We start from the raw sequence: 23,091 nt of genomic DNA, 5'->3' as shown, positions 1-23,091 counted from the left end.
CGTAAACAGTGTAATGCAGCCAAAATGAGCAACGAATGCTGCAAGTTTTGATGCATTGGTTTGGGGGTTGGGGAGGGGTGATTCTGGTGGGCATCCAGTTTCAGTCCAGTGATCACTGGCTATTTACTTCTAAATAACATTTCCAAAACAGTCCATTAACTCTGGTGTGTGCATAAGCGAACTGGAATAGCAGTGAGCTATAATTAACAAATGCCACGTCTGAGACTTCAAATGGTTGTCAGGCCTCCAGCAGCCAATGGCCATGTTGATTACACACAGTCTGCTCTGGGGTTTTCCGTCTGTTTTGTTGGTTATAGGGAAACGGCTTACAGGAAAACCGCGAAACTGCCGGAAGGCATTCATTCACATCTAGAATTACAGTTCAACATAAAATCCTCTTCTGGGAAGTATCTAGTCTGTACGGCATCCATAGCGTTCTGCTGAAAAGTTCTTGCAGTGGTGTGTGAACAAGTAGACCAGCGTAACCCCAGCAATATTCTGAATTCCAGTTTGCTCAAGTCTGGGGCCATCTGAATCGCAATACACTAAAAGTGCAAATAATAAACAGCACAAGTATCTGTGCGGACCAAAGCGAACCAGGGACTAAAAGTGAAATGTTTTTCATTTCGGTTCGTTATGAGCAGAAACTGTATTTTTTTGTTCCAGTTCCAGCATTCCACTGCCTCCTTTTCAACTGGTAACCAGTTAGAATGAAATTAAAGAATGGTTAATAAAGTTATTTTTAAAATTACAGTACTCCGTGCTAAGGGTGAGTGAAATACCAGTTGCTGTGTTACCAGATCTCTCAAGAAAAAAGGGACCTGGTCTGGAAACACACGCTTAAAATAGGGGACTTTCCTCAACAAAAATAAGCAAAAAAAAAGTTTCTCTTGTGGGTGAATTATCAGCATAGAAATCATAATAAGTAAAGTATACAGTAGCCTACATAAAATAACTTTACAATAAATACATTCTTAATATTAAATATATCCATAAAAATAAATATTTCAAAAATACATCTGGCCATATTAAATCAGTTGCCAAAATTTCTCTCTCCTGCATTCATGCACACACTGCTTGGGTGTGTTTGAACTAAACATAATCTTACGATCTTAATACGAATTATTACATTTTTTTTTATTTCTTATTTTAGTTTAGTTTTTTTTTATTTAGTTTTTTTATCCTCTTTTCTCCCAATTTGGAATGCCCAACTCCCACTACTTAGTAGGTCCTCATGGTGGCACGGTTACCTCAATCAGGGTGGTGGAGGACAAGTCTCATTTGCCTCCGCTTCTGAGACAGTCAATCCACGCATCTTCTCATGTGGCGCGTTGTGCATGACACCGCGGAGACTCTCCGCGATCCACGTACAATTTACGAGAACCACTAATTGCTACCACGAGGAGGTTACCCCATGTGAATTTACCCTCCCTAGCAACCGGGCCAATTTGGTTGCTTAGGAGACCTGGCTGGAGTCACTCAGCACACCCTGGGGTGGTAGTCAGCGCCAGTATTCGCTGAGCTACCCAGGACCTGAATTATTTTATTTTAAACATTTAATAACTATTTTATTGTTTTGATTACAAATCTGCTTCTCAGTTAGAACCCGGCAGCATCAAATCTTTATTAATGCATCTTATCTAACAATAATTCAGTGAGGACTTGGAAAGAAATGAGAAATGTGCTTGTTACCTCAATAATTTTCCTTGAATCTGGCTTAACCGTGATTGTATACATAGTAATTATATACTGTTGTCTAAAAGGTCTTCAGCATGTCACAGAAGATTTCGTCCATAATGTGCATTAAGGCAAAGAAATGTGTGATGCAGCAGTTTCCTTCAGAATCAAAGCACATGTTTACCATGTTCAACTAAAAAAAAAGACGCCTCATTTTTAGGGCAAAAGGAAGTGGTGTAATTCTGAAAATTTACTGTGAAACCATTTAGACTTTTTTTTTCCCCCATGAAAAAAATTAAATATCAGAACGAAATTAAACAGTTATTAACCAGTTACCAACATTTAAAAATAAAGTTTTCACTCCAGAACAATTGTAAGAGTCCCTGCTGTGAACAAGCTTCTTTCATAACACTCATAAACGTGCAACAGACGTCAAGATTTTCACTGAAAAATGACTTAAATTTTTGGGGGGGTTTTTTCCACCAAAACCTACCGTATGCTTTTGGAAGACTTGGAATATGACGTACAGTATGAGCTGGATTTATGATACTTTTAAGCTTAAAAAGGGCCCAAAAGTGAGTTACTATCCACTGCAATTGTATTGAAGAGACAAACCGAGATATTAATCAAAACATCATCTTTGGTGTTCTGCATAAGAAAGTCATTCAGCTTTGGAATAACATGAGGGTTAGTTATGACAGAATATTCATTATTAGGTGACCTAAAAAATACTTTAAGTCAATACTCTACTCAGCTTTGCCCTTCACTAGAGATGTTTTTTCCTGCATTGTGTAAAATAACATACTGTACATTTGAGAGTTTGGCTTGCGATCCCTGTCACGGAAAAGAGTTTTCAGTGTGTAATTCTGGTTGCCATTTTATGAGCCGACTCACCCGTTTGTCAATGTCATTATGCTGCAGCTGGACAAATCTGGCGCTGATTGCAGCAATGTAGCTCTGCTGATTGGAGAAGGCCACTCGCCCCGCCCCTTTGGGGTATTTGAGTTCGGGGTCAGTGTCAATGCCAGCGTAACACACACCTCCATAGAGTCTGTCCATAATCATAGCCAGCTCCACTAAACACACACAGATGAAAAATCACAGTATTATTCTCAAGCTTTCAAAACAACTCCATAACTATAATGATGACATATCTGACCTTTGGGAGAAAATATGAAAGTACTTCAGAGAGCTGAAAAACACACACATCACCTTTCACAATCCAATCAAACTGTGATGGGTAAAATCCCATCCCAAAGTCCAATCCTAAATTTTTTTTCTCAAGGAATATCAAGTTTTAATCCAACATATGCAAAATAACGAAAGGAAAATGGTTTGCAAACGGCATTTTATGCTTACTTTATGATGGTTTCCAGGTGCAATTTTGCCATCTACCATTTTCTAGGCCATTCTTTACACTTAACACTCGCTAAAAAGACTAATAAGTTTTAAAAACTTTAAAGGGATAGTTCACCCAAAAATGAAAATTCATTATTTACTCACCCTCATGCCATCCCAGATGTGTATGACTTTCTTTCTTCAGCAGAATACAAATGTATTACAAAAGATTTTTAGAAGAATATCTCAGCTCTGTTGGTCCATTCAATGCAAGTGAATGGTGACCAAAGCTTGAAAGTCCAAAAATCACAAAGCAGCATAAAAGTAATCCATACAACTCCAGTGGTTAAATCCATATCTTCTGAAATGATATGATAGGTGTGGGTGAGAAACAGGTCAATATTGAAGTTCTTTTTTTGAGTATAAATATACACTTTCATATTTTTCTTTTCGGCAATTTGCATTCTTCGTGCATATCGCCACCTACTGATTGGGCCTGGTTAAAGTGGAGATTTATAGAAGAAAAAAAAAGACTTAAATATTGAGCTGTTTCTCACCCACACCTATCATATCACTTCAGAAGATATTGATTTAACCACTGGAGTCGTATGGATTACTTTTATGCTGCCTTTAAGTGCTTTTTGGAGCCTCAAAATTCTGGCCACAATTAACTTGCATTGCATGGACAAACTGGGCTGAGATACTGTTTTAAAAATCTTTATTTGTATTCTGCAGAAGAAAGAAAGTCATACATATATGGGATAGCATGAGAGTGAATAAATGGTGAGAGAATTTTCATTTTTGGGTGAACTACAGTGGTGACAACAGTATCCAATCTCCTGATTTTAGTAGTTCCTGGTTCGAGACCATCAGGTTTATGGGGCCAGCGTAGAGCAAACTTTTCAGCCCAGAAAAACCTTTTGAGATGGGGAAATGAGAAGCCATTTTACACGCAACAGAGCAAGACCAAGAGATATTAGAGAGGAGAGTGTAACCTGCACGCAGAGGTCGTGGAACACCACCCACAAAGATGGTCTTGCGTGGGTCAAGAGGCTGAGAACCGTCCATCACAAAATCACTGTCACTCAGGTTCCATGGGCGAATCTGGACCTGAGGAGGAGAAATGGTTAAATTCTCAAAAGAATTCAAATGTGAATGCTCCATTGTGTCCAAACCTGGTGTGAAGCATTAAAGTGTAAAGCAATAAAAGCTCTTCCATGTAAATCAGAGTTTTTGTCCGAAATGACTGCAACCAGCAGACAGACATTTTTTTGATTACTTGCTTTCTATTTCTTCAGCCCCACCCACTCTGAAATCCAATTGGTCCAAAATCCCACTTCAATTTTTTACACCCAAATTTAAAAGCTCACTCTGCACACATACAGTTGACTAATTGGTCTAAATGGACAGAAAATTGTCCAAATAAAAGATTGAAATAATACTGTATAAATGTTTACAATCTATCATGTACTCTATCTCCCTGTAAAAATCACATTTCAGTCCACTAGATGGCAGAAAGTACAGGGAAAAATGTTTTTTTCCTCAATCCCCTTCCGTTACAATATACAGATCTGAAATGTAGTTGGCGCTCTAACGCAGTTGAGCACTCACACGTGCACTCATCCATTGACAACAAGTGTATACTTACATTGCATAGACCTTCGTCAAATATCTCGACCGCTAAACTGAAAAGAAGCTCGATCTAACTGTCGTTGGAAAGCTGAGATCCTGAGCTTTGTGATGATGTAGAACCTTTCATCGTCAATAGTTGACAACATATTTTGACGATGATTTTTTTATCATACTTTTTCTATTGGACTGTATATTTTGTTCTGAACTTCTGAGACATAACATTGGATTATTATACAATGCAGTGCACAAAAGTACACAATTGTTCATTTTAAAGAAAACAGCCTAAGGTAAGAGTTGATATAGAGTTTTTGGCTATTCGGGGCTTGTAGAAGCAGTGATAAGGGCAGACATGAGACGTTGATGTCTTAGAGATCATATTTCACTTTATGATTCTTTTGATAAACATTCAAACTTGTGGTGTTAGGACAACACAATAAACTACTAAGTCATATTTCTGAAAACATATTTATATTTCTACATCATTACCAAAAGGTGGCACTCATTCGCGACACGTTGATTTTCAGGTCTTATCTTGTTATTTTATGTAACAAATGCAAAAGTGATGGTATTCTGTACAAAAAAAGTTCAAATTCTAGCTTTCAAATGGTACCACGCATGAGTGACTTGGGTATACAGGGACTTTTATTTTGTAATCAAACTTTTACACACTCCTGGCCCCGCCACGGACCAGGAGAATTGAAGAGGTTAAACATCAAAGATCTTCTGATTGGCAGTGATGCTGAACCATGCTAAACAAGTGATCTATTTCTTTGGACAAAAGATCCACAACACCAAGCTTTAAGGCCCCTGCATACTTCCTACGAAATCGAAGAACGAATGGGTGTGATGTCATTTAGAACAAATTTTGTCCAAAAAGATGTTTTTGTGTTTGTTTCGGTGGTTCGTAACAGCACGCCAGGGCAAACTTTCAGGAAAATGTCTTACAGGCTGCTCAACACCTTCCAACTGCCATTGGTCCAAGTCATCGGTAGGTGTGACCTGGAGCTCTACCTACTTTGATGCCGACAGCTAATTCCTTCATTCTTTTGTCTGTATTCTGCCCACAATAACAGAGAGCGATCGTGCATTTTATGACCGCGTTTCACGTGTTAGCGCATTAGTGTATTAGCGTAATGAATTCAGAATGTAAACAAGACAAATTACACATTATCTACTGCAGATATACACCGATCAGCCACAACATTAAAACCACCTGCCTAATATAGTGTAGGTCCCCCTCGTGCCGCCAAAACAGCTCTGACCTGTCGAGGCATGGACTCCACAAGACCTCTGAAGGTGTTCTGTGGTATCTGGCACCAAGACATTAGCAGCAGATCCTTTAAGTCCTGTAAGTTGTGAGGTGGGGCCTCAATCGATCGGGCTTGTTGGTCCAGCACATCCCATAGATGCTCAGTCGGATTGATATGTGGGGAATTTGGAGGCCAAATCAACAACCTGAACTCTTTGTCATGTTTCTCAAACCATTCCTGAACAATATTTGCAGTGTGGCAGGGCGCATTGTCCTGCTGAAAGAGGCCACTGCCATCAGGGAATACCGCTGCCATGAAGGAGTGTACGTGGTCTGCAACAATCTTTAGGTAGGTGGTACATGTCAAAGTAACATACACATGAATGCCAGGACCCAAGGTTTCCCAGCAGAACATTGCCCAGAGCATCACACTGCCTCCACCAGCCTGACTTCTTCCCATGTTGCATCCTGCTGCCATCACTTCCCCAGGTAAACGACGCACACGCACCCGGCCCTCCACATGATCTAAAAGAAAACATGATTCATCAGACCAGGCCACCTTCTTCCATTGCTCCGTGGTCCAGTTCTAACGCTCACATGCCCATTATAGGTGCTTTCGGTGGTGGACATGGGTCAGCATGGGCACTCTGCAGCTACGCAGCCCCATACGCAGCAAGCTGCGATGCACTGTGTGTTCTGACACCTTTCTATCATGGCCAGCATTAAGTTTTACAGCAATTTGTGCTACAGTAGCTCTTCTGTGGGATCGGACCAGGCGGGCTAGCCTTCGCTCCCCACGCGCATCAGTGAGCCTTGGGCGCCCATGACCCTGTCACTGGTTCACCGGTTGTCCTTCCTTGGACCACTTTTGGTAGGTACTAACCACTGCATATCGGGAACACCCCACAAGACCTGTCATTTTGGAGATGCTCTGACCAAGTCATTTAGCCATCACAATTTGTCCCTTGTCAAATTCGCTCAGATCCTTACGCTTGCCCATTTTTCCTGCTTCCAACACATGAAATTCAATAACTGACTGTTCACTTGCTGCCTAATATATCCCATCCCTTGACAGGTGCCATTACAAGATAATCGATGTTATTCACTTCACCTCTCAGTGGATTTAATGTTGTGGCTGATCAGTGTATTATTTTAAATCATCATTGAGTGGTTAGAACAGCTTCTTTTACTGATCTTGTCTGAATTCTACTCATAGAATAAGGCATGAAGTCAATGAAAACACAATGAAGTCAATTTTAATTTCATATTTGTTGATGTTTTACATGAAGGGCCCTATTTAAGAGTGCAAGCATTAAGCGCAGCACTACGCCATAAGTTAAAAGCACAAAGTGGGCATGGCCATGAAATTTTTGTATTTTCGTGCAAGAATGCGGTAAGTCTAGGCACAAGTAGGTTTGGCAAAAGCGCCCACGCAACGCACACACTTCACTTCTACCGGTCGATTTCGATTTAAAAAAAATGTAATTCATGCATTCAAACATTCAAAAAAATAAATAAACCAAAAATATTTCTAAATTCAAATTACACTTTAAACGAAATGAAAATATAATCAACATAACGAAGTGGTACAAAAATTATACCCAATCCAAACATTTTAGTCTCTCCTTCTTCCACCGGACCCTATTGCAGTTTGTTGAATCAATCTCAACAACAGGTGGACAATTACTAGTAGGCTACAAATTAAATCATACAATTGTAAATATACAATAATAATAATAAATAAATAAAAAAATAAAAATAATAATAAAAATATTTGGAGAAAAAAAAAAAAAAAAAAAAAAAAAAAATCGACCTCTAGAAAGTTTCATACAAATCTTAAGCGATTACCCCTGAAAAACTGTGATTGTCAGGGACATTATTTGATGTTCTGTACTTTCAGAATTTGGACAATAACTTTATTATCACCTGCTGGTGTAATCTCCAAACTGCAAATGCAGGAACTGAATTTGAACTTTGCGCGGAGTTAAGAGGTGGTATTGAAACGCAACAACCTATTTCTCAGGAAAATAGCAAATTGCGCTTTGCACTATTAATTTACATACGATACACCCACAGTTTGCACGCCTACACCCACAATAGCGCAAACACTCCCACCCATGCCCGTTTGCGCTGGCACGAAATTTGGCCTTAGAATTACCGCTCTCATGAAAATTGGATAAGACGTTGTGCACGGTTGTAGCGCGTAGTGCTGCGCTTTGCGCACTCCCGAAGTTTTGAGCGTCCTCATATATAAATGCTCCTCTAAATGCCTCCCACAGTGGTATGGGACAGGTGTCTGAATGTTCACAAACAGTATGTTATTGCTCAGCTTTTTCAAACTTATTTTTACCTCTGAACAAAGAAAGAACAAGAACTTTTCCGTAAGTGTGCTAGGGCCTTTAGTGGACCATGGCATGGCTTTACTCACTGGTTTATCTTTAATAGTGGGGCTGGAGACACACAGGTAGAGCTTTCCATCCTCTTCAATACAGGCGTCAATGAGGGCCTGAACTGAACTCTCCTCCTGAAAGAGCAGGAAAGCATAACCTGCAGGAGAAAAAGCATTAGAGATGAGACAATCTCATTGGACGATGTACCAGTTTATGGTATAGTATTTCTCAGATAACCCACCACTAATCAGCATGTAATAACAAAACCGACTGTGATTGATTGATTCAGACGGTCAGACTGCTCTTTCTGTCCACGAGGGCAGCTCTTGGCCAGTTTAAGTTGCAATACAGTTCAGACCTTTTGCTATGGTCAAAGGTCTGGCTACGCAAGACTTTATGCCATTTGTCCATTATTCTCTGTCCTTTTTGTTTTTCTGCTACAAGACTGCAGTTTGAGAACATCAGGGTCAGAGCCAGCAGAGAGTTCCAAAGGAAGAAAAGTACATGTAACAAATGGCAGAACAGGATTCATCACTTCCACACTGAAATTTGAACACATATTGAGAGGTACACATAATGCATAAGCTACACATCAGCTACACATTTTCTTAGACACTTCTTGAGTCTAAATAGACAGGCAACTTACGTAATTTAATTAGTACACCCAAATGTCAACAGCCATATCATAGTGTTCATGTGTTGTACTTGCTATAGTTTACTTCCACATTGCTTCTTCATCAAATAGCAATGAAAATCAAGCCAATCAAGTCAAAAATATTACTTACAGCAATATTCCGGGTTCAATACAAGTTAAGCCCAATTGACAGCATTTGTGGCATAATGTTGATTACCACAAGACTTGTCCCTCCTTTTCTTTAAAATAGCAAAAATTTGGTTTACAGTGAGGCACTTACAATGGAAGTGAATGGGGGCCAATTTTTGAACGTTAAAATACTTTTTCAAAAGTATAGCCACAAGTCAAACAATATGCATGTAAACATGATTTTAGTGTGATAAAATCACTTACTAACCTTTTCTGTGTAGTTATAGCCAATTTTACAACTTTTGCAAAAACTGGCCACATTCACTTCCATTGTTAGTGCCTCACTGGAACCCATATTTTCTTTTTCTTTTTTTTTTTTTTAGAAAAGGAGGGAATAGACTAAATTAATTTTTGTGGTAATCAACATTATGCGACAAATGCTTTCGATTGAGCTTAACTTGTTTTTTTGCAATTTCGCCATTTTTGTATTGTTACACAATTCATAAGAGAAAGACTGAGGAACACTAAAGCCCAGAGATAGGCATTAAAGGGTTAAAGGGATAGTTCGCCCAAAAATGAAAATGATGCCATTATTTTCTCACTCATGTTGTTCGAAACAGCATATGCTGTTTATTTGTCAGTTGATCGCAAAAGTATCTATACATAGTTTTTTATTATTTATTTTTTTAAACGACTGTTCACATCCGTCAAGCTCCAAAAAAAAAGTTCTCTATGTGGTAAGTCTTCTACCGCCATGTGTTAGCTTTGTGTGAGGAACAGATTGAAATTTAAGTCATCATTCACTGGCAATCTTCCCCTCCTCTAAAGCTTGCACCTAGTCCAATTTCACATCCAGATTCAAAAATGTTATGTTGATGTCATTGACTCCAAATGGGCATTGGTTTTCAAGAATATTGTGGCTAAACAGGATGCACTATTTTCAAATTCTGGATGCAATACTTATATGGATACTTCTGTGGTGCTTTTACGGTGTTGTGTCCCTCTGGAGCTTAACAAATGTAGTAACCATGAAAAACTCTTCAAAAATGAGTACTTTTGTGTCCCATAGAAAAAAGAACAGCATGCAGGTTTGTTACAACATGAGAGTGAATAAATTACAGTATGACAGAATTTGCATTTTTGTGTGAATAATCACACAGAGAAAGAGATCAGGTAACAGCTTTAATTCTCTTCCTCCAATTCTGTAAACTGGGTTCCAGAAGGTCTCAGAAACAGAAGGAGCTCTTAAAGACAGCTCAGTATTACTGATCATCATATATCAACCCTGCATATAGGTACTTAATCATTTTGAACATGTTTAGGACCTCAGTATTAAACTCAGTCCTGCCCTCTGTGAGTCACAATGCTTTATACAACACTGGACGGAAAAAATGACCAGCATCTTCCATTCACTCAGTCTGAATGAGGGTTTCATATGAGCTGGAGGACCAATGAGCACATTTGCAAACTCCAGTTAAACGCTGTGACGTGCAGGCCAGGCATGAAGGCAACAGGAGTCCAGTTATACAGTAAAAGTGCAGTTTATTATACAGGCCAATAATCCCCTAAACAACCCAAAAAATAAATACAGAGGCCCCAAATATTATTTGAACACTTAAGCCATTCTTAACAATATATGAATGTGGTTGCATAATGTAACAGAATATCAAATCAATTGACATTGATAGTACAAAGCACATTTTCAAAAACAAAAACTTTTTTTAAATGATAAAACGAAAGGTTCAAAATTAAGTATTGACTATTTCAGATAAGTCTGTCCCTTAACTGCCACAAAGACTAAATTAATTGTGATTGGTCGCTTTTGGCGATCACACAGGCCTTTCCTGTCCAAGTGGGCGGTTCTTGGCCAGAATAAACTACAGATTGTTTTTGGCTTCCATGATATGACATACATCGATCAGCCACAATATTAAAACCACCTGCCTAATATTGTGTAGGTCCTCTCTGCCACCTTGGTGCCAGGCAGGCTGATTTGAGTATTTCTGTAACTGCTGATCTCCTGGGATTTTCACACACAACAGTCTCTATAATTTATTCAGAATGGTGCCAAAAACAAAAAACATCCAGTGAGTGGCAGTTCTGTGGATGGAAATGCCTTGTTGATGAGAGAGGTCAACAGAGAATGGGCAGACTGGTTCGAACTGACAAAGTCTACGGTATCTCAAGTAACCTCTCTGTATAATTGTGGTGAGAAGAATAACATCTCAGAAAGCTATTCTGAGATGCGGGTTGGTGCTGTTTTGCCAACCAACACAATATTAGGCAGGTGTTTTTTTTTTTTTTTTTCCTCCGCAATTTGGCATGCCCAATTCCCAATGCGCTCTAAATCCACGTAGTGGCATAGTGACTCGCCTCAATCTGGGTGGCGGAGGACGAAGACCGCCCGCGTCTGAGACCGTCAGTCCGCGCGTCTTATCATGTGGCTTGTTGAGCGCGTTACTGCGGAGACATAGCACGTGTGGAGGCTTCACGCTATTCTCCGCGGCATCCACGCACAACTCACCACACGGTCCACCGAGAGCGAGAACCACATTATAACGACCACGAGGAGGTTACCTCATGTGACTCTACCCTCCCTAGCAACTGGGTCAATTTGGTTGCTTAGGAGACCTGGCTGGAGTCACTCAGCACACCCTGGATTCAAACTCGTGAATCCAGGGGTGGTAGTCAGCGTCTTTACTCGCTGAGCTACCCAGGCCCCCAAGGCAGGTGGTTTTAATGTTCAGTCTGATCAGTGTATGGACTCGAACCTATGCTCTGAGCACCCTATTGGTCACTCTTTCCAGGTACTCACACAAACATCTGTATGTGTTATTTGATGAAATTCAGTTCTTCTCTCCCTCTAGGTTTGTACTGTATCTGTAAGTACTTGTCTGCGTGCGTCTGTGCAAGCCACAGTAATGAACACGTGGAAGCACTTTAAGCCGCTAGAGAACAATGAGATGCACAAAACACAACATCTACCAGCATCCACACAATAGACTTCTTTATGATAAACAGGCTTTACACTTGCTGCCACCTTTGTTCATGGGCACAGAAGTTTTTGAGCCAATGACCTGAGCTGTAAATGCCATGTGACTAATATCTCTGGACTTGTGCTGCAGGAAACTGATGTCATGACAACACCGATTGGCTGATGGCACCAAAAGAAGGCACACATTCCCAAGCCGTTCACTAGCGACTACCTGAGCTTTGACGTCAAAGGCAGCAGATGGAAAAATATCAATCCGTTTCACTCTTTTAAGAGCCCTCCAAAGAAATTAATTACTGAATACCAAAACAACGTATACAAAATAGGTATTTTAGAAAGATGCTTTTTGCAGCCAGATCATGTAGTTACGGCATCTACCAGCAGGGGCTAACTGGACCATTCTATCAGCCAAACCTTGACCCCCTGATATCTCAAAATGAACTTAATGTTTCGCTGGGGTATTACAGGGAATAAATCTGATTGCGTTTACAGCTGTACTGAAGGGCTGCAGGAGAGATGATGTCATGATGTCATTACCTTTAGGGGGAAAATAGGATTTGCTCTCTGCTTTATGTGGCCAGTCCACCACCAGGTGTCCATAGCGACGGAAACTATTCGTGATCTCATCTGCAGGAAAAAAGGGAAAGTTTTAGGGCCAAAAATATGGATTCCAAAGATTGTAAAGTATGTGTGCAACAGATTTTTAATGTTTAAAGGTTCTCCCTCCACATAATTGCAACAGGTGGTTGCTTATTGTCCTAAAAAAGAACAACCCACCTCCACTGATATTATCGTCCCTAGACATGGCATTGGAATTTTTTCACCCATTTTTTTGTCAGCCAAGCAAAAATATGATTAATATTAAACACCATTCGCTATCCATTTTTCTTCCATGTTGTGATTTTTGTTGTTGTTAAGTAAAACAATTAGAGATCAATAAGAAAAAATATAGTGCAGGACTTGATTTTATCCACCAGGAATAGAGTTGTTCAGCCATGACATTAAAGGAATATTTCGGGTTCAATACAAGTTAAGCTCAACAGATAGCATCTGTGGCATAATCACCGTGCAAATTACAGGGTGTCTCAGACCCCCTTAATGCAACAGGAGACCCCCTGGAAAGCGAATGCGCATTCTTGGGGGGTGGGGATCTCATTTAAAGTCATGCAATAAATTAAACACATCGTTTAACACCATTATTTTTTAATGGTGTAGTAATGCATATACTTAATTTGACATTTTTTTTTAAATTCTGTTAATTCTGTTGTGCAATTTTAAAAATAATTATCGGAAATGGAGCAGCTCCTTCCCTCCTCCTTGATATCTCTCTCTCTCTCTCTCTCTCTCTCTCGCTCGTCATTTGCACGGCGGAATTTAATCAAAGCTCACAAATGCAACATGGGAATGAAACATGAACACTAGTGAAGTGGTAGGTCTTCTGCGTTCTGCAGGATCTTCAGTTTAGTTTTCAGAAACTTGCCAGTCAGACATTTGTGCATGTGCAAGACAAACTGTGTGTCTCGAAAACTATACAAATTATTTTTATCAAAATGTCTCAAATGTACATGTGTCTATTGTGTGAATGTTCACAAGGATTACAGTGGTGCAAGTGCAAAATAACTGATAAACAAGTAAATGCTTTAGTTGCTGTAGTAAAGGGGGAGAACAAGATGACAGGGGTCTTTCCTGTCATCTTTCCATTATTTTTTCCCTGGCATTGTTTTTACTTAATTCACCGGTTGTGCCTTTTCAGAAATACTTATAATTTATAATGAATTTAATAAATGCATAATAATATATATTTATAAATGAATTGTTGCCTGTGTTTCTGCCCGTGTCCCATCAGGAACCCAACATTCACATACCCCCACCCCCACAAACACAAAAGGGAGAACCCCGAAAGTCAATGTGTAATTCACACCCAGGGCATAATGTTGATTTCCACAAAAATGTTCCTTAAAAAAAAAAAAAAAGCAGGTTACAGTGGTACAGAGGTTACAGTTAGGCACTTACAATGGAAGTGAATGTGGCCAATTTTTGGAAGGTAAAATTTTATAATCTTAAAATTTGAAAACTTTTTGGAATCTTTTTTTTTTCTCCCCTTTTTCTCCCCAATTTGGAATGCCCAATTCCCAATGCGCTCTAAGTCCTCGTGGTGGCATAGTGACTCGCCTCAATCCGGGTGGTGGAGGACAAATCTCAGTTGCCTCCGCGTACGAGACCGTCAACCCGCGCATCTTATCACGTGGCTTGTTGAGCGCGTTACCGCGGAGACGTAGCGCGTGTGGAGGCTTCAAACTATTCCCTGTGGCATCCACGCACAACTCACCACGCGCCCCACCGAGAGCAAACCACATTATAGCGACCACGAGGTGGTTAACCCATGTGTCTCTACCCTCCCTAGCAACTGGGTCAATTTGGTTGCTTAGGAGACCTGGCTGGAGTCACTCAGCACGTCCTGGATTCGAACTCGCGACTCCAGGTGTGGTAGTCAGCTGGAATCCTTCTGTTAAAACTCATGTATTATTTGAGCAGTAGAGTTGTTTAAATTGTAATTTTTACAGATATTTTAGGGTTTTAGGCTTTGTTGACTACATAGTCATGGCAATGAACTTGTAAAATTGTCTATAACTTTACACAGAAAAGGTTATCACAATAAAGTCATGTTTACATGCATATTGTTTATGTCTTGTGGCTATACTTTTGAAAAAATTGACTATTTTAACGTTGAAAAATTGGCCACATTCACTTCCTTTGTAAGTGCCTCACTGGAACCTCGATTTTTGCTTTTTTATTTTTTAAAGAAAAGGTGGGGCAAGTCAAAATAAATTTTTGTAGAAATCAACATTGTCACAAATGCTGTCGATTGAGCTTAACCTGTACTGAACCCGGAATATTCCTTTAATTTGAAGGCGAACCGGATGGCTAATTCGCCATTGGTTCCCACTGGAATTTCCTATGGATTTTTATCATGTTTTTTTTTTTTTTTTTTTTTTTTTTTAAATCGATGAGTAAAATAAGGTCTGTGGTAAACATTACCTGAATGTACTTGGACATTTTGTTCTACAACATAAATGATGCACAGTCATACCTCATACGTGAATTTTAAAGCCGCTGTGTTTTTAAAAAATTTATGTTGCTAACAAGTTGAGACTACAAATCCCACAAGCATGCGAGTGAACGTGCTTGACGAAATGGAAAACCGCTGTAATCCTCATCTAGCAACTTGTGAGCAACATACTTTTTTTTTTAAAACAAGGCAGCTTCAAAAATTCACGTTTGAGGTATGACTGTGTGTACTTTATGTTGTAGAAGAAAATGTCCAAGTACATTCAGGTAATGTTTACCACAGACCTTATTTTTACTCATGAATCTAAAACTGCCATTATAAAAACCAGAGGGAACACATGGCTTGAAAATGCTAATTCTCTTCCAGGTTTTTGGACTACAACCAGAACAACTCTATTGATTGAATTGGGAAAAGTGGGCATTACATACCAATATGGAGCCAGGCTGTTGAAAAAGTAAAGAGATTTGCGACATCAGCCGAAAATCCAAGTCTTTTCAGAGGTGGAGCAAGTTATTATATATGGAAGACCATAAACATTCATTAAGAAAGTAAATAGGGTCTGTTTTGATTTCATTATAATAATGAGGCTTTAACATGTCCTACACCATTAAAAAAAGACATTTGCCAACTGGTGAACAAAAATCCCCAACAAACTCAAGATCAGCACTAAGCTAAGAGAGTGTGTGTGTGGAGTACCTTCATCGATATCGGGTGGCAGTCCACCAACAAACACCTTCCTGGAGTAGCGTTCCATCCTCTCTCCGTTCTGACAGCGAGTGGGGGAGCTCAGCCCATGAGTGAGGGTCTGATCGCTATGACTGTCGTCCAGGAAGCCATCCTCAAAAGGAAACAGTGAAGAGCGACCTTCAACAGGAAGTGGAGAGAACAAAAGATAAAAAAAGAAGAGGAATCACACAGGACAGGAGATGAAAGTGTGTGGAGGAAGATAGGAGAGAGAGAGAGAGAGAGAAAGGGATGCCCAGAAAAGAGAAACAGATTAGGTCAAAGTGGACCACCATAAAAGAAAGAAAAACAAGTCTAGAAATAAAGCCATTTCTTTCCTTTCTAAACCAATTTCATTATTTTATTTGCATGGATTACAAGATTTTTACATTTAAATTGAATTAAAAAATGTATCTAATGTTCCATACTAAATTTCCAAACTACAGCAAAAAACCAACATGTGCGTAAATTGTAAAACACTCTAGAGTAGACCTGACAGAATTAGACAGAGAACATTGACAGAGAACACTCAAAATAAAAATACAGCAAGTCCACATTCACTCCAAACATACGTGGTGGATATTACAGTCACTGTTCTCATGGCCAACTTTTTTTTTTTATGTTTGATAATACTGTTTTTCCAATCCACAACACTGACTAGATGATTTATAAAGGATTTATCAGTGTTTGTACTGGAAAAATGTATGAGACATCGTAAAGAAACACTGTTGACCAATGAACACAATGACTCTGATGAGATATTATGACAATATATGACCATATTTTTCTCTCAAAAGAAACCCCAAAACCACAGTTAGCAAATGTGTTAGGGCATCGATGGCTAAAATATGCCTAGGACCACTCTGATTATATCCAATGATGAAAAAACAAACCCTACATCAATGATTAGCAGAAAACTGGCAAAATCAAAAAGAGAATTCATTCAATCACAACACAAAATGAAGCAGTTATTATGACGCCACTCCCCCCAGATATCCAAATCACCCTTATGAACATATATTCAGCCCAAGCACAAGCCCCATAATTTCTGCAAGCACATAACATTCAGAAGGCGACAGGTTACCTCTTCTGCGACCATAGCTCCTGGCTGCTCCAGAGAAGAGAGTTAGAGTGATGGACAGAGAGAATCAGGACATGACAGAGGGGACAGACAGAAGAAGAGGGGGAGAGACGAGTGACAATGACTTGGGTTTTTGTGGGCAAACCATGGGAACAGTCACCAAGGCAACAGTGAAAGTACTGCTGTATACCACAGAAGAGAGGGCAAACACATTCTCACCTGGCCACCACTGTTGTGTCACATCTAAATCTCTGGCATCATGTTTACGTCATTATTAGGACCCCAAAATATACTCTATGGAAGTATGTGAACGCAAACGCTTCTAGCTACGCAAACTCGATTTTGTTCATTGTTCAAAATGCAAAGTAGATCAACATATGCAGTGTTGCTGCAAAAGGGCACTATTGTTAGCATTAGTGTAAACTTTCTTTTCACAGTTCTCCTACCTGGGCCTGACAGGACCTGAGAAACCGACTGGTTTTTTCAACTATGTCTTCCGGTTCATGTCGGGTTCTGGTTGTAATATATGAAAAATAACACACCTGCCCAACTTGCTTCGTGCATGCTCTCACTAAAAGACAAGCGCGATTGGACGAGTTAGGGGATGTTCACACCAAACATGTTTTTGTGAGCATCTGCTCTGTTTTTCCAGATGTAAACAGATGCTGGAAGGACGTCTACAATTGTTGCATCTCACTGTGTCTTCAGTGACTCATGCAGGACAGCCACATAGACGCCATGTCAGGACACCTGTGTCTGGTTTCATTCATTGCACAGCACAAAGATTCTACCTTCTGAAGAACTTTAGGCTGCAAAAAGCACTTCATATGACAGTTACAGTATATTGTTACAAATGAGCCCAGATTGTTCTGCACCAAGCAACATTTCAGTGCTTGATAAACGGTAAATCAATGTTTTTTTCCTTCCACCCTGGTATGCCGAGGGGCTGCTGTGCCTTGTTAAAACTGTTTATGTTTACTATTACAATACTTTTACGAATGTTGCCTACAATGCTTACATAAACTACAGTCTATTGCAACAAGAGAGATTGGAGCTTGCTTGAAGAAATTATAAAAAGAGAGCAATTTTGTGTTCAGGTTGCATTTTAAGGCAGGTGCAGACCTCTACTTCTACAGTTTTCTTCTACTTTTACTTTCAGGTCAACAACGTCATAGCGACGCAACCGTTTGTAGAGAATCTTGTTGGACAAGTTGGTTCAAGCAAAGCTAGGTTCACACTGAACAATTTTGGCCACAATTTGCTGTCTGAAACAAATGTTGGGGACAGATAAAGATTTTTCTTGTTGGCAGTCGCTTAATCTGACATGTTCACCGGCGGAAGATTAATTGGTTTTGCGATGAATCTTAGCCTCCGACAAAGTTTTGGCAGTGTCAGAACTTTTGCATCCCAGTCATGCAGTGTGACTGCTTCTATGGCTGCCAGAAGAAGCAACATCCAATCAACGCTGTCAATAGGGAAGATTAAGACCAAAGTCTTGGCTATGATGTGTACCTTACAGTCTGACATCATGTTGCACCGTGTACCATGCCTTTTACTCAAGATCTCACTGGAATCATTTCATACAGTCATGACAAGCATAAATTGTTAAGGACGGTAAAAAGTTATTAAGTGTGGACCCTGCTTTAGTTAAACGGTGACATTAAAGCTAGCTACCTAAATAATAATAAATCCGGAGGTAACTCTATCACCCTCTTAAGTTTTTCTTTAACACAACAGTAATGGAAGAACGAACGTTTAGCATGTACAATGGAACTGCATACTTGCAATGCATTGGCCATGCATTCACATCTGTATTTGCATACTTGTATACTTGTGTAGAGCATCATGTTTATGGCATTAATAGGACCCCAAATATGCTCTATGGAAGTACGTGAAAGCGAACGCTTAAAGATACGCAAGCTCAATATATACTCTACAGTCTGACATCATGTCGCACAGTGTGCCATGCCTTTTACCCAAGATCTCACTGTAATCATATTGTAAAGTCATGACAAGCATCAATTGTAAAAGGACGGTAAAATCTGTTTAGTGTGGACTAGCTTTAGTTAAACATTTGACAAGTTTATAGCTAGCTACCTTAATAATAGTAAATCCGGAGGTAATTATATCACCCTCTCGAGTATTTTTTTCACAGTAATGGAAGAATGAACATTTTGCATGTACAATGGGATATGCAATGGGATATACTTGCAATGCACTTGCCATGCATTCGCATCTGTATATGCATACTTGTGTAGAGCATCATCTTTGTGGCATTATTAGGACTACCAAATATAAAGAATGTTTCTGACCGAAATGCTATTGAGTGCACTTTGTCAACTTCTGCTTCAACCAGTGACGTGAGTTTGGGACATCTCTATCGGTTTATCCAAAAAAATAGAAATAAATAAATGGAAGAGGAAGAATGTTTTGATACCATTTCCCTTTTCATGGCCCAGTTTTGGACAGAAATGAGGGTCGTGAAGGGTGCCAGAATTTTTGGATGAACTATTCCTTTAAGCCAGAGATTCTGGATTAGTTCCTGGTTCATCAACTCATAGTAAATGTTAGTGGCTGTGCTTTGAACTGATCCAGTAGTCAGGGGTACTTTAAGGTACCTCTGGGCCCATGGGCTCGATGTTCCTCAGAGGCCCCCTTCCAGTTGTTGAGAGGTTTTGGAGGGGTGGTGAACTGCTGTGCATTGCAAATGCACTACACGGATGCCTTTCACGGATACACACCATCTCCGTGTCAACAACTGCGTCTCACGCTGAAGGTGTTTTGACGCGCTCCTCCCGCAAACATTGATGGGGAAATGGGGTGGAGGACACCACGAGCTGGGCCCCCTGTGAGTTGTGGGCCCCTGGGCTTCAGCCCGTGTAAGCCTGTGCGTTAATTCGCCCCTGCCAGTAGTGCTCAACAGTTCACTGCATTCCATTGTCCTCTAAAAGCATGATGGAAGTGAACTAAAGTCACATGAGGGGAAGCTCTTTTCAACACAAACAAACTATTCTGGAAGACACAGGTTTGCCGGTTTAGGCTCCAATTGTGTGACATTTTCAGAGTTGGATGGAAACATTGTTTTCAGGATGAGTTTTCATTAAAACCGTCACTGTGTACCATCTCAAAAACTTCGGGCACACAGCGATGTCTAATGAATGTTGTCAAGGGGGTATTAAGCTCCTAGCAACAAGAAAGGAGAGCTACGATGTGTCTTGAGTCAGTCATCACCCAGAGAGATGGGATGGGGGTGTTTGGTCCTGGTCCAGGGTGAGATCTGAGAAGTGACTGTAGGGCAGCAGGCAAAAAGGAAAGTTACAGATCTAATAGAGTTTCTCTTTCTGTTAAATAATAACCACTGTCAAATTTTACAAGGGCGAGAGTGAGAAACAGCAATTAGTGGAAGTCCCTCAGGCTGATTCTTAATGCAAGTCACGGCATATCACAACGCAAGCTTGAATAGTCATGAAATAAGACACAGAGCAAGAACAGTCGAGTCAAACTTTCCTTGTGTTAGGACAAGAATCAGAACCCTGCCTTCTAAATAGATGTCAAGGTAAACAATCGACAATTAAGATTTGTGTGCGCCCACAAAATAATTGTCAATAAACCAGAAGACTGACATGCCAGACCTCAAACATCACAGCAGATGCTTTTCACTGGTGAGAAAGAACTCATTCTGACTGAGAGAGAACCTCACTACAAGCATCAGTTTAATGAGCACACTTTGCTCAAGTCATCTGTGACCTCAGTAAAATGCTCCTGGAGTTTCCTCTCTTTCATGTTTGTTCCTCTGGCAGTTTGCCACCTGCTGAAGTAGACAAAGTGTGTATATAAGCTTTCAGGACCGCTAATCATAGCACGGGAGATGTGTGCAGTTTGGTGGCACCAGAGAGGGGGTCAGAGAGGGTCAGTACATTGCACCGAGACCTACAAGAAACTAATGATCGACCGATATGGGCTTATCAACGGCTGATGCCAATATCTAGATGACTGATATTTTTATATCAACATGAAAAACATTTCAAATAGCGTCACAGATTAGTGATTTTTACGAGTTTGCTTGGCAAAAGAGCAGGAGACATTGAAAACATGTAAACATTGAAAACATGTATTTGGGCTTAGAACAGAAAATTTTTTCCTGGTAATATGATACATTCATTGCAATATATAGATGATGCGTTGAATGTCTCGGGATGCTTGTGGTGAATTTAAACTAGGATAATTAAAGAAGTCTTGGGGTGCTCGGAAACAGTAAGGTAAATCTTAATGAATAAAAAGAAATCAGGATTCATGAGACATTCAATATCTCTAAATAAACGTTGACAGTTTTAAAATATCTCTTTCTGCTTTGTACTTTAAACGACATCATTAGAGAGGCAAACGCCTTTGGTGAAAAGTTGGATCTGTAATTATAAAGACAGACTGTGGCATGGGGGGGGGCGTGGACATGTGTCGGTCTGCGGGAGAGGGAGAGCGGTAAGGCTCGTCACCTGGGTTGCGAGTACTCCTAACACCTGTCTCTAATTATAGTGATGGCGGAGGGAGACCTGAAAAGGCACGCCAGAGCATCAGTGTGAGAGCGAGCGCGACTGGAAAGCACTCTCCAACAACAGACAGTCTCTCTGCCCGTGGATGTCGTGCTTTCCAGTCGGTACTAAGAGTACTCACAACTCAGGTGACGAGCCTTACCGCTCTCCCTCTCCCTCTCCCGCAGACCGACACATGACCATGCCCCGCACCCCACTTCATGCCACACAGACTTTGCATACATCATGCAAACTGCCCAGTAATCACTGGCTGATACTCCAAAAAGTCAAAGTTAAAATTAATTGAAGCAGCATGTTCAAATACTTGACAGGGCCAATGCGGAAGTGGATTGTTCACTACATAGAGTTTAACGTATTCAGCAACACTGACGTGAGTCATGCGGAAGCTCCTTGAATTAATGTGCATCATGTGTCTCTAATCTGTCGATTATTTCTTCTATTAGAAAAAGCCAAATATTCAGCCTTATATTTTATTTTCAACATTATATATAAAAAGCATGCCCTTGCCCAATGCTCTCCTTCAAATAATGTGCAAATTGAAGTCTATAAAGTATGCTATACATTGTGTGAAAAAAAATATAAAAGTATAGTACAGCACAGTATAGTATATTGTGTAGTACAGTATATGTAGTATGGTATAGTGGTGATAATGCAGGTAGCTCTCAGACAAATGAAGAATTAAAAAAAATAAGAGAAATAAGAGGGAATATATAACTGTTTGCTTTAAAACTGAAATCCAACACTTTGTTCATCTGAAAAGGAAAGCATGTGCTCATTAGCATTAATAAAGTACTACAAGCAAGAGATACTCACTGTTGAGTGGTAATATATGTTCAGCGACTGGATGATGAAAGTTCAGACCCATGCGACCTACAAAAAGACGAGAGAAAAACACAAACCATTAGCATTATGAAACAGACACCATGGAGACACATGACATATTGCAACTTTCCCCCTTTTTTACTCATACATGTTTACTTAAGTACATACCCTAGACCAGGGGTTTTCAAACTTTTGGATGCCAAAGACCCCCAAATATGACAATCACCTTGCAAGGGACCCCCTTCTAAAATATGTTTTGTGAATAAAGACCAGAGAATATTTAGGAAACATTTTAAGTGTTATAAAGACAATTTAAATAGTTTGCATTTATATTGTCACGGTACCAAAGCCAGAAGAAATTATTAAAATGTTATCAGTAGGGATGCATGGATATATAGGCCACCATATTAAGCTGTGGGGATGCACCATATTTATTGGCCAATTATTGACCAAAATAAAACCATCAGCTAGAACCATCGATATAAACCGCCAATATAAAGTTTTTTTTTCACTTTGCCATTTTAATGCTTATAATAGCATAAGCATGAAAACCAGATGGTTTATGCATAATTAATTACATAAATGTATTGCATTGCATTATGTTTATAATCATTCTTCTGTGTGTAATATAAAGAAACACCTACCAAAATAAATGAAGTCTGAAAAGGTAAAGAGAGTAGAATATATTCATTCATAATATGAATTTGTAATGTTCTTTCATAATATGTAAAATATGTAAATATTTTGTGCCTCTTTGTACATTTTTTAAAGCATAATTCCAAATCAAAACAGTGTTCAGATGAC

At 39.7% G+C, this 23,091-nt stretch overlaps 1 protein-coding gene across 4 annotated transcripts in view; it reads right to left on the bottom strand.

The window, feature by feature from the left end:
• LOC127414087 (cytoplasmic polyadenylation element-binding protein 3-like) overlaps positions 1 to 23,091 on the bottom strand; it is a 39,974-nt gene that overhangs the window by 3,439 nt on the left and 13,444 nt on the right. For 3 of the 4 annotated variants that reach the window (XM_051651824.1, XM_051651822.1, XM_051651823.1), the window contains exons 4-10: positions 22,279 to 22,335; positions 16,919 to 16,942; positions 15,808 to 15,975; positions 12,579 to 12,668; positions 8,325 to 8,443; positions 4,011 to 4,125; positions 2,572 to 2,753 (exon numbers count right to left, since the gene is read on the bottom strand). In XM_051651824.1, the coding sequence (XP_051507784.1) occupies positions 2,572 to 2,753; positions 4,011 to 4,125; positions 8,325 to 8,443; positions 12,579 to 12,668; positions 15,808 to 15,975; positions 16,919 to 16,942; positions 22,279 to 22,335 (755 nt within the window). The remainder of the gene's footprint in view (positions 1 to 2,571; positions 2,754 to 4,010; positions 4,126 to 8,324; positions 8,444 to 12,578; positions 12,669 to 15,807; positions 15,976 to 16,918; positions 16,943 to 22,278; positions 22,336 to 23,091) is intronic. The other variant, XM_051651821.1, reaches the window with a different exon arrangement.

The sequence above is a fragment of the Myxocyprinus asiaticus genome, chromosome 23 (assembly GCF_019703515.2).
Source record: "Myxocyprinus asiaticus isolate MX2 ecotype Aquarium Trade chromosome 23, UBuf_Myxa_2, whole genome shotgun sequence".
Taxonomy (NCBI): Eukaryota; Metazoa; Chordata; class Actinopteri; order Cypriniformes; family Catostomidae; genus Myxocyprinus; species Myxocyprinus asiaticus.
The sequence above is the reverse complement of the archived record's forward strand: the minus strand, read 5'-3'. Positions and strand labels throughout refer to the sequence as shown.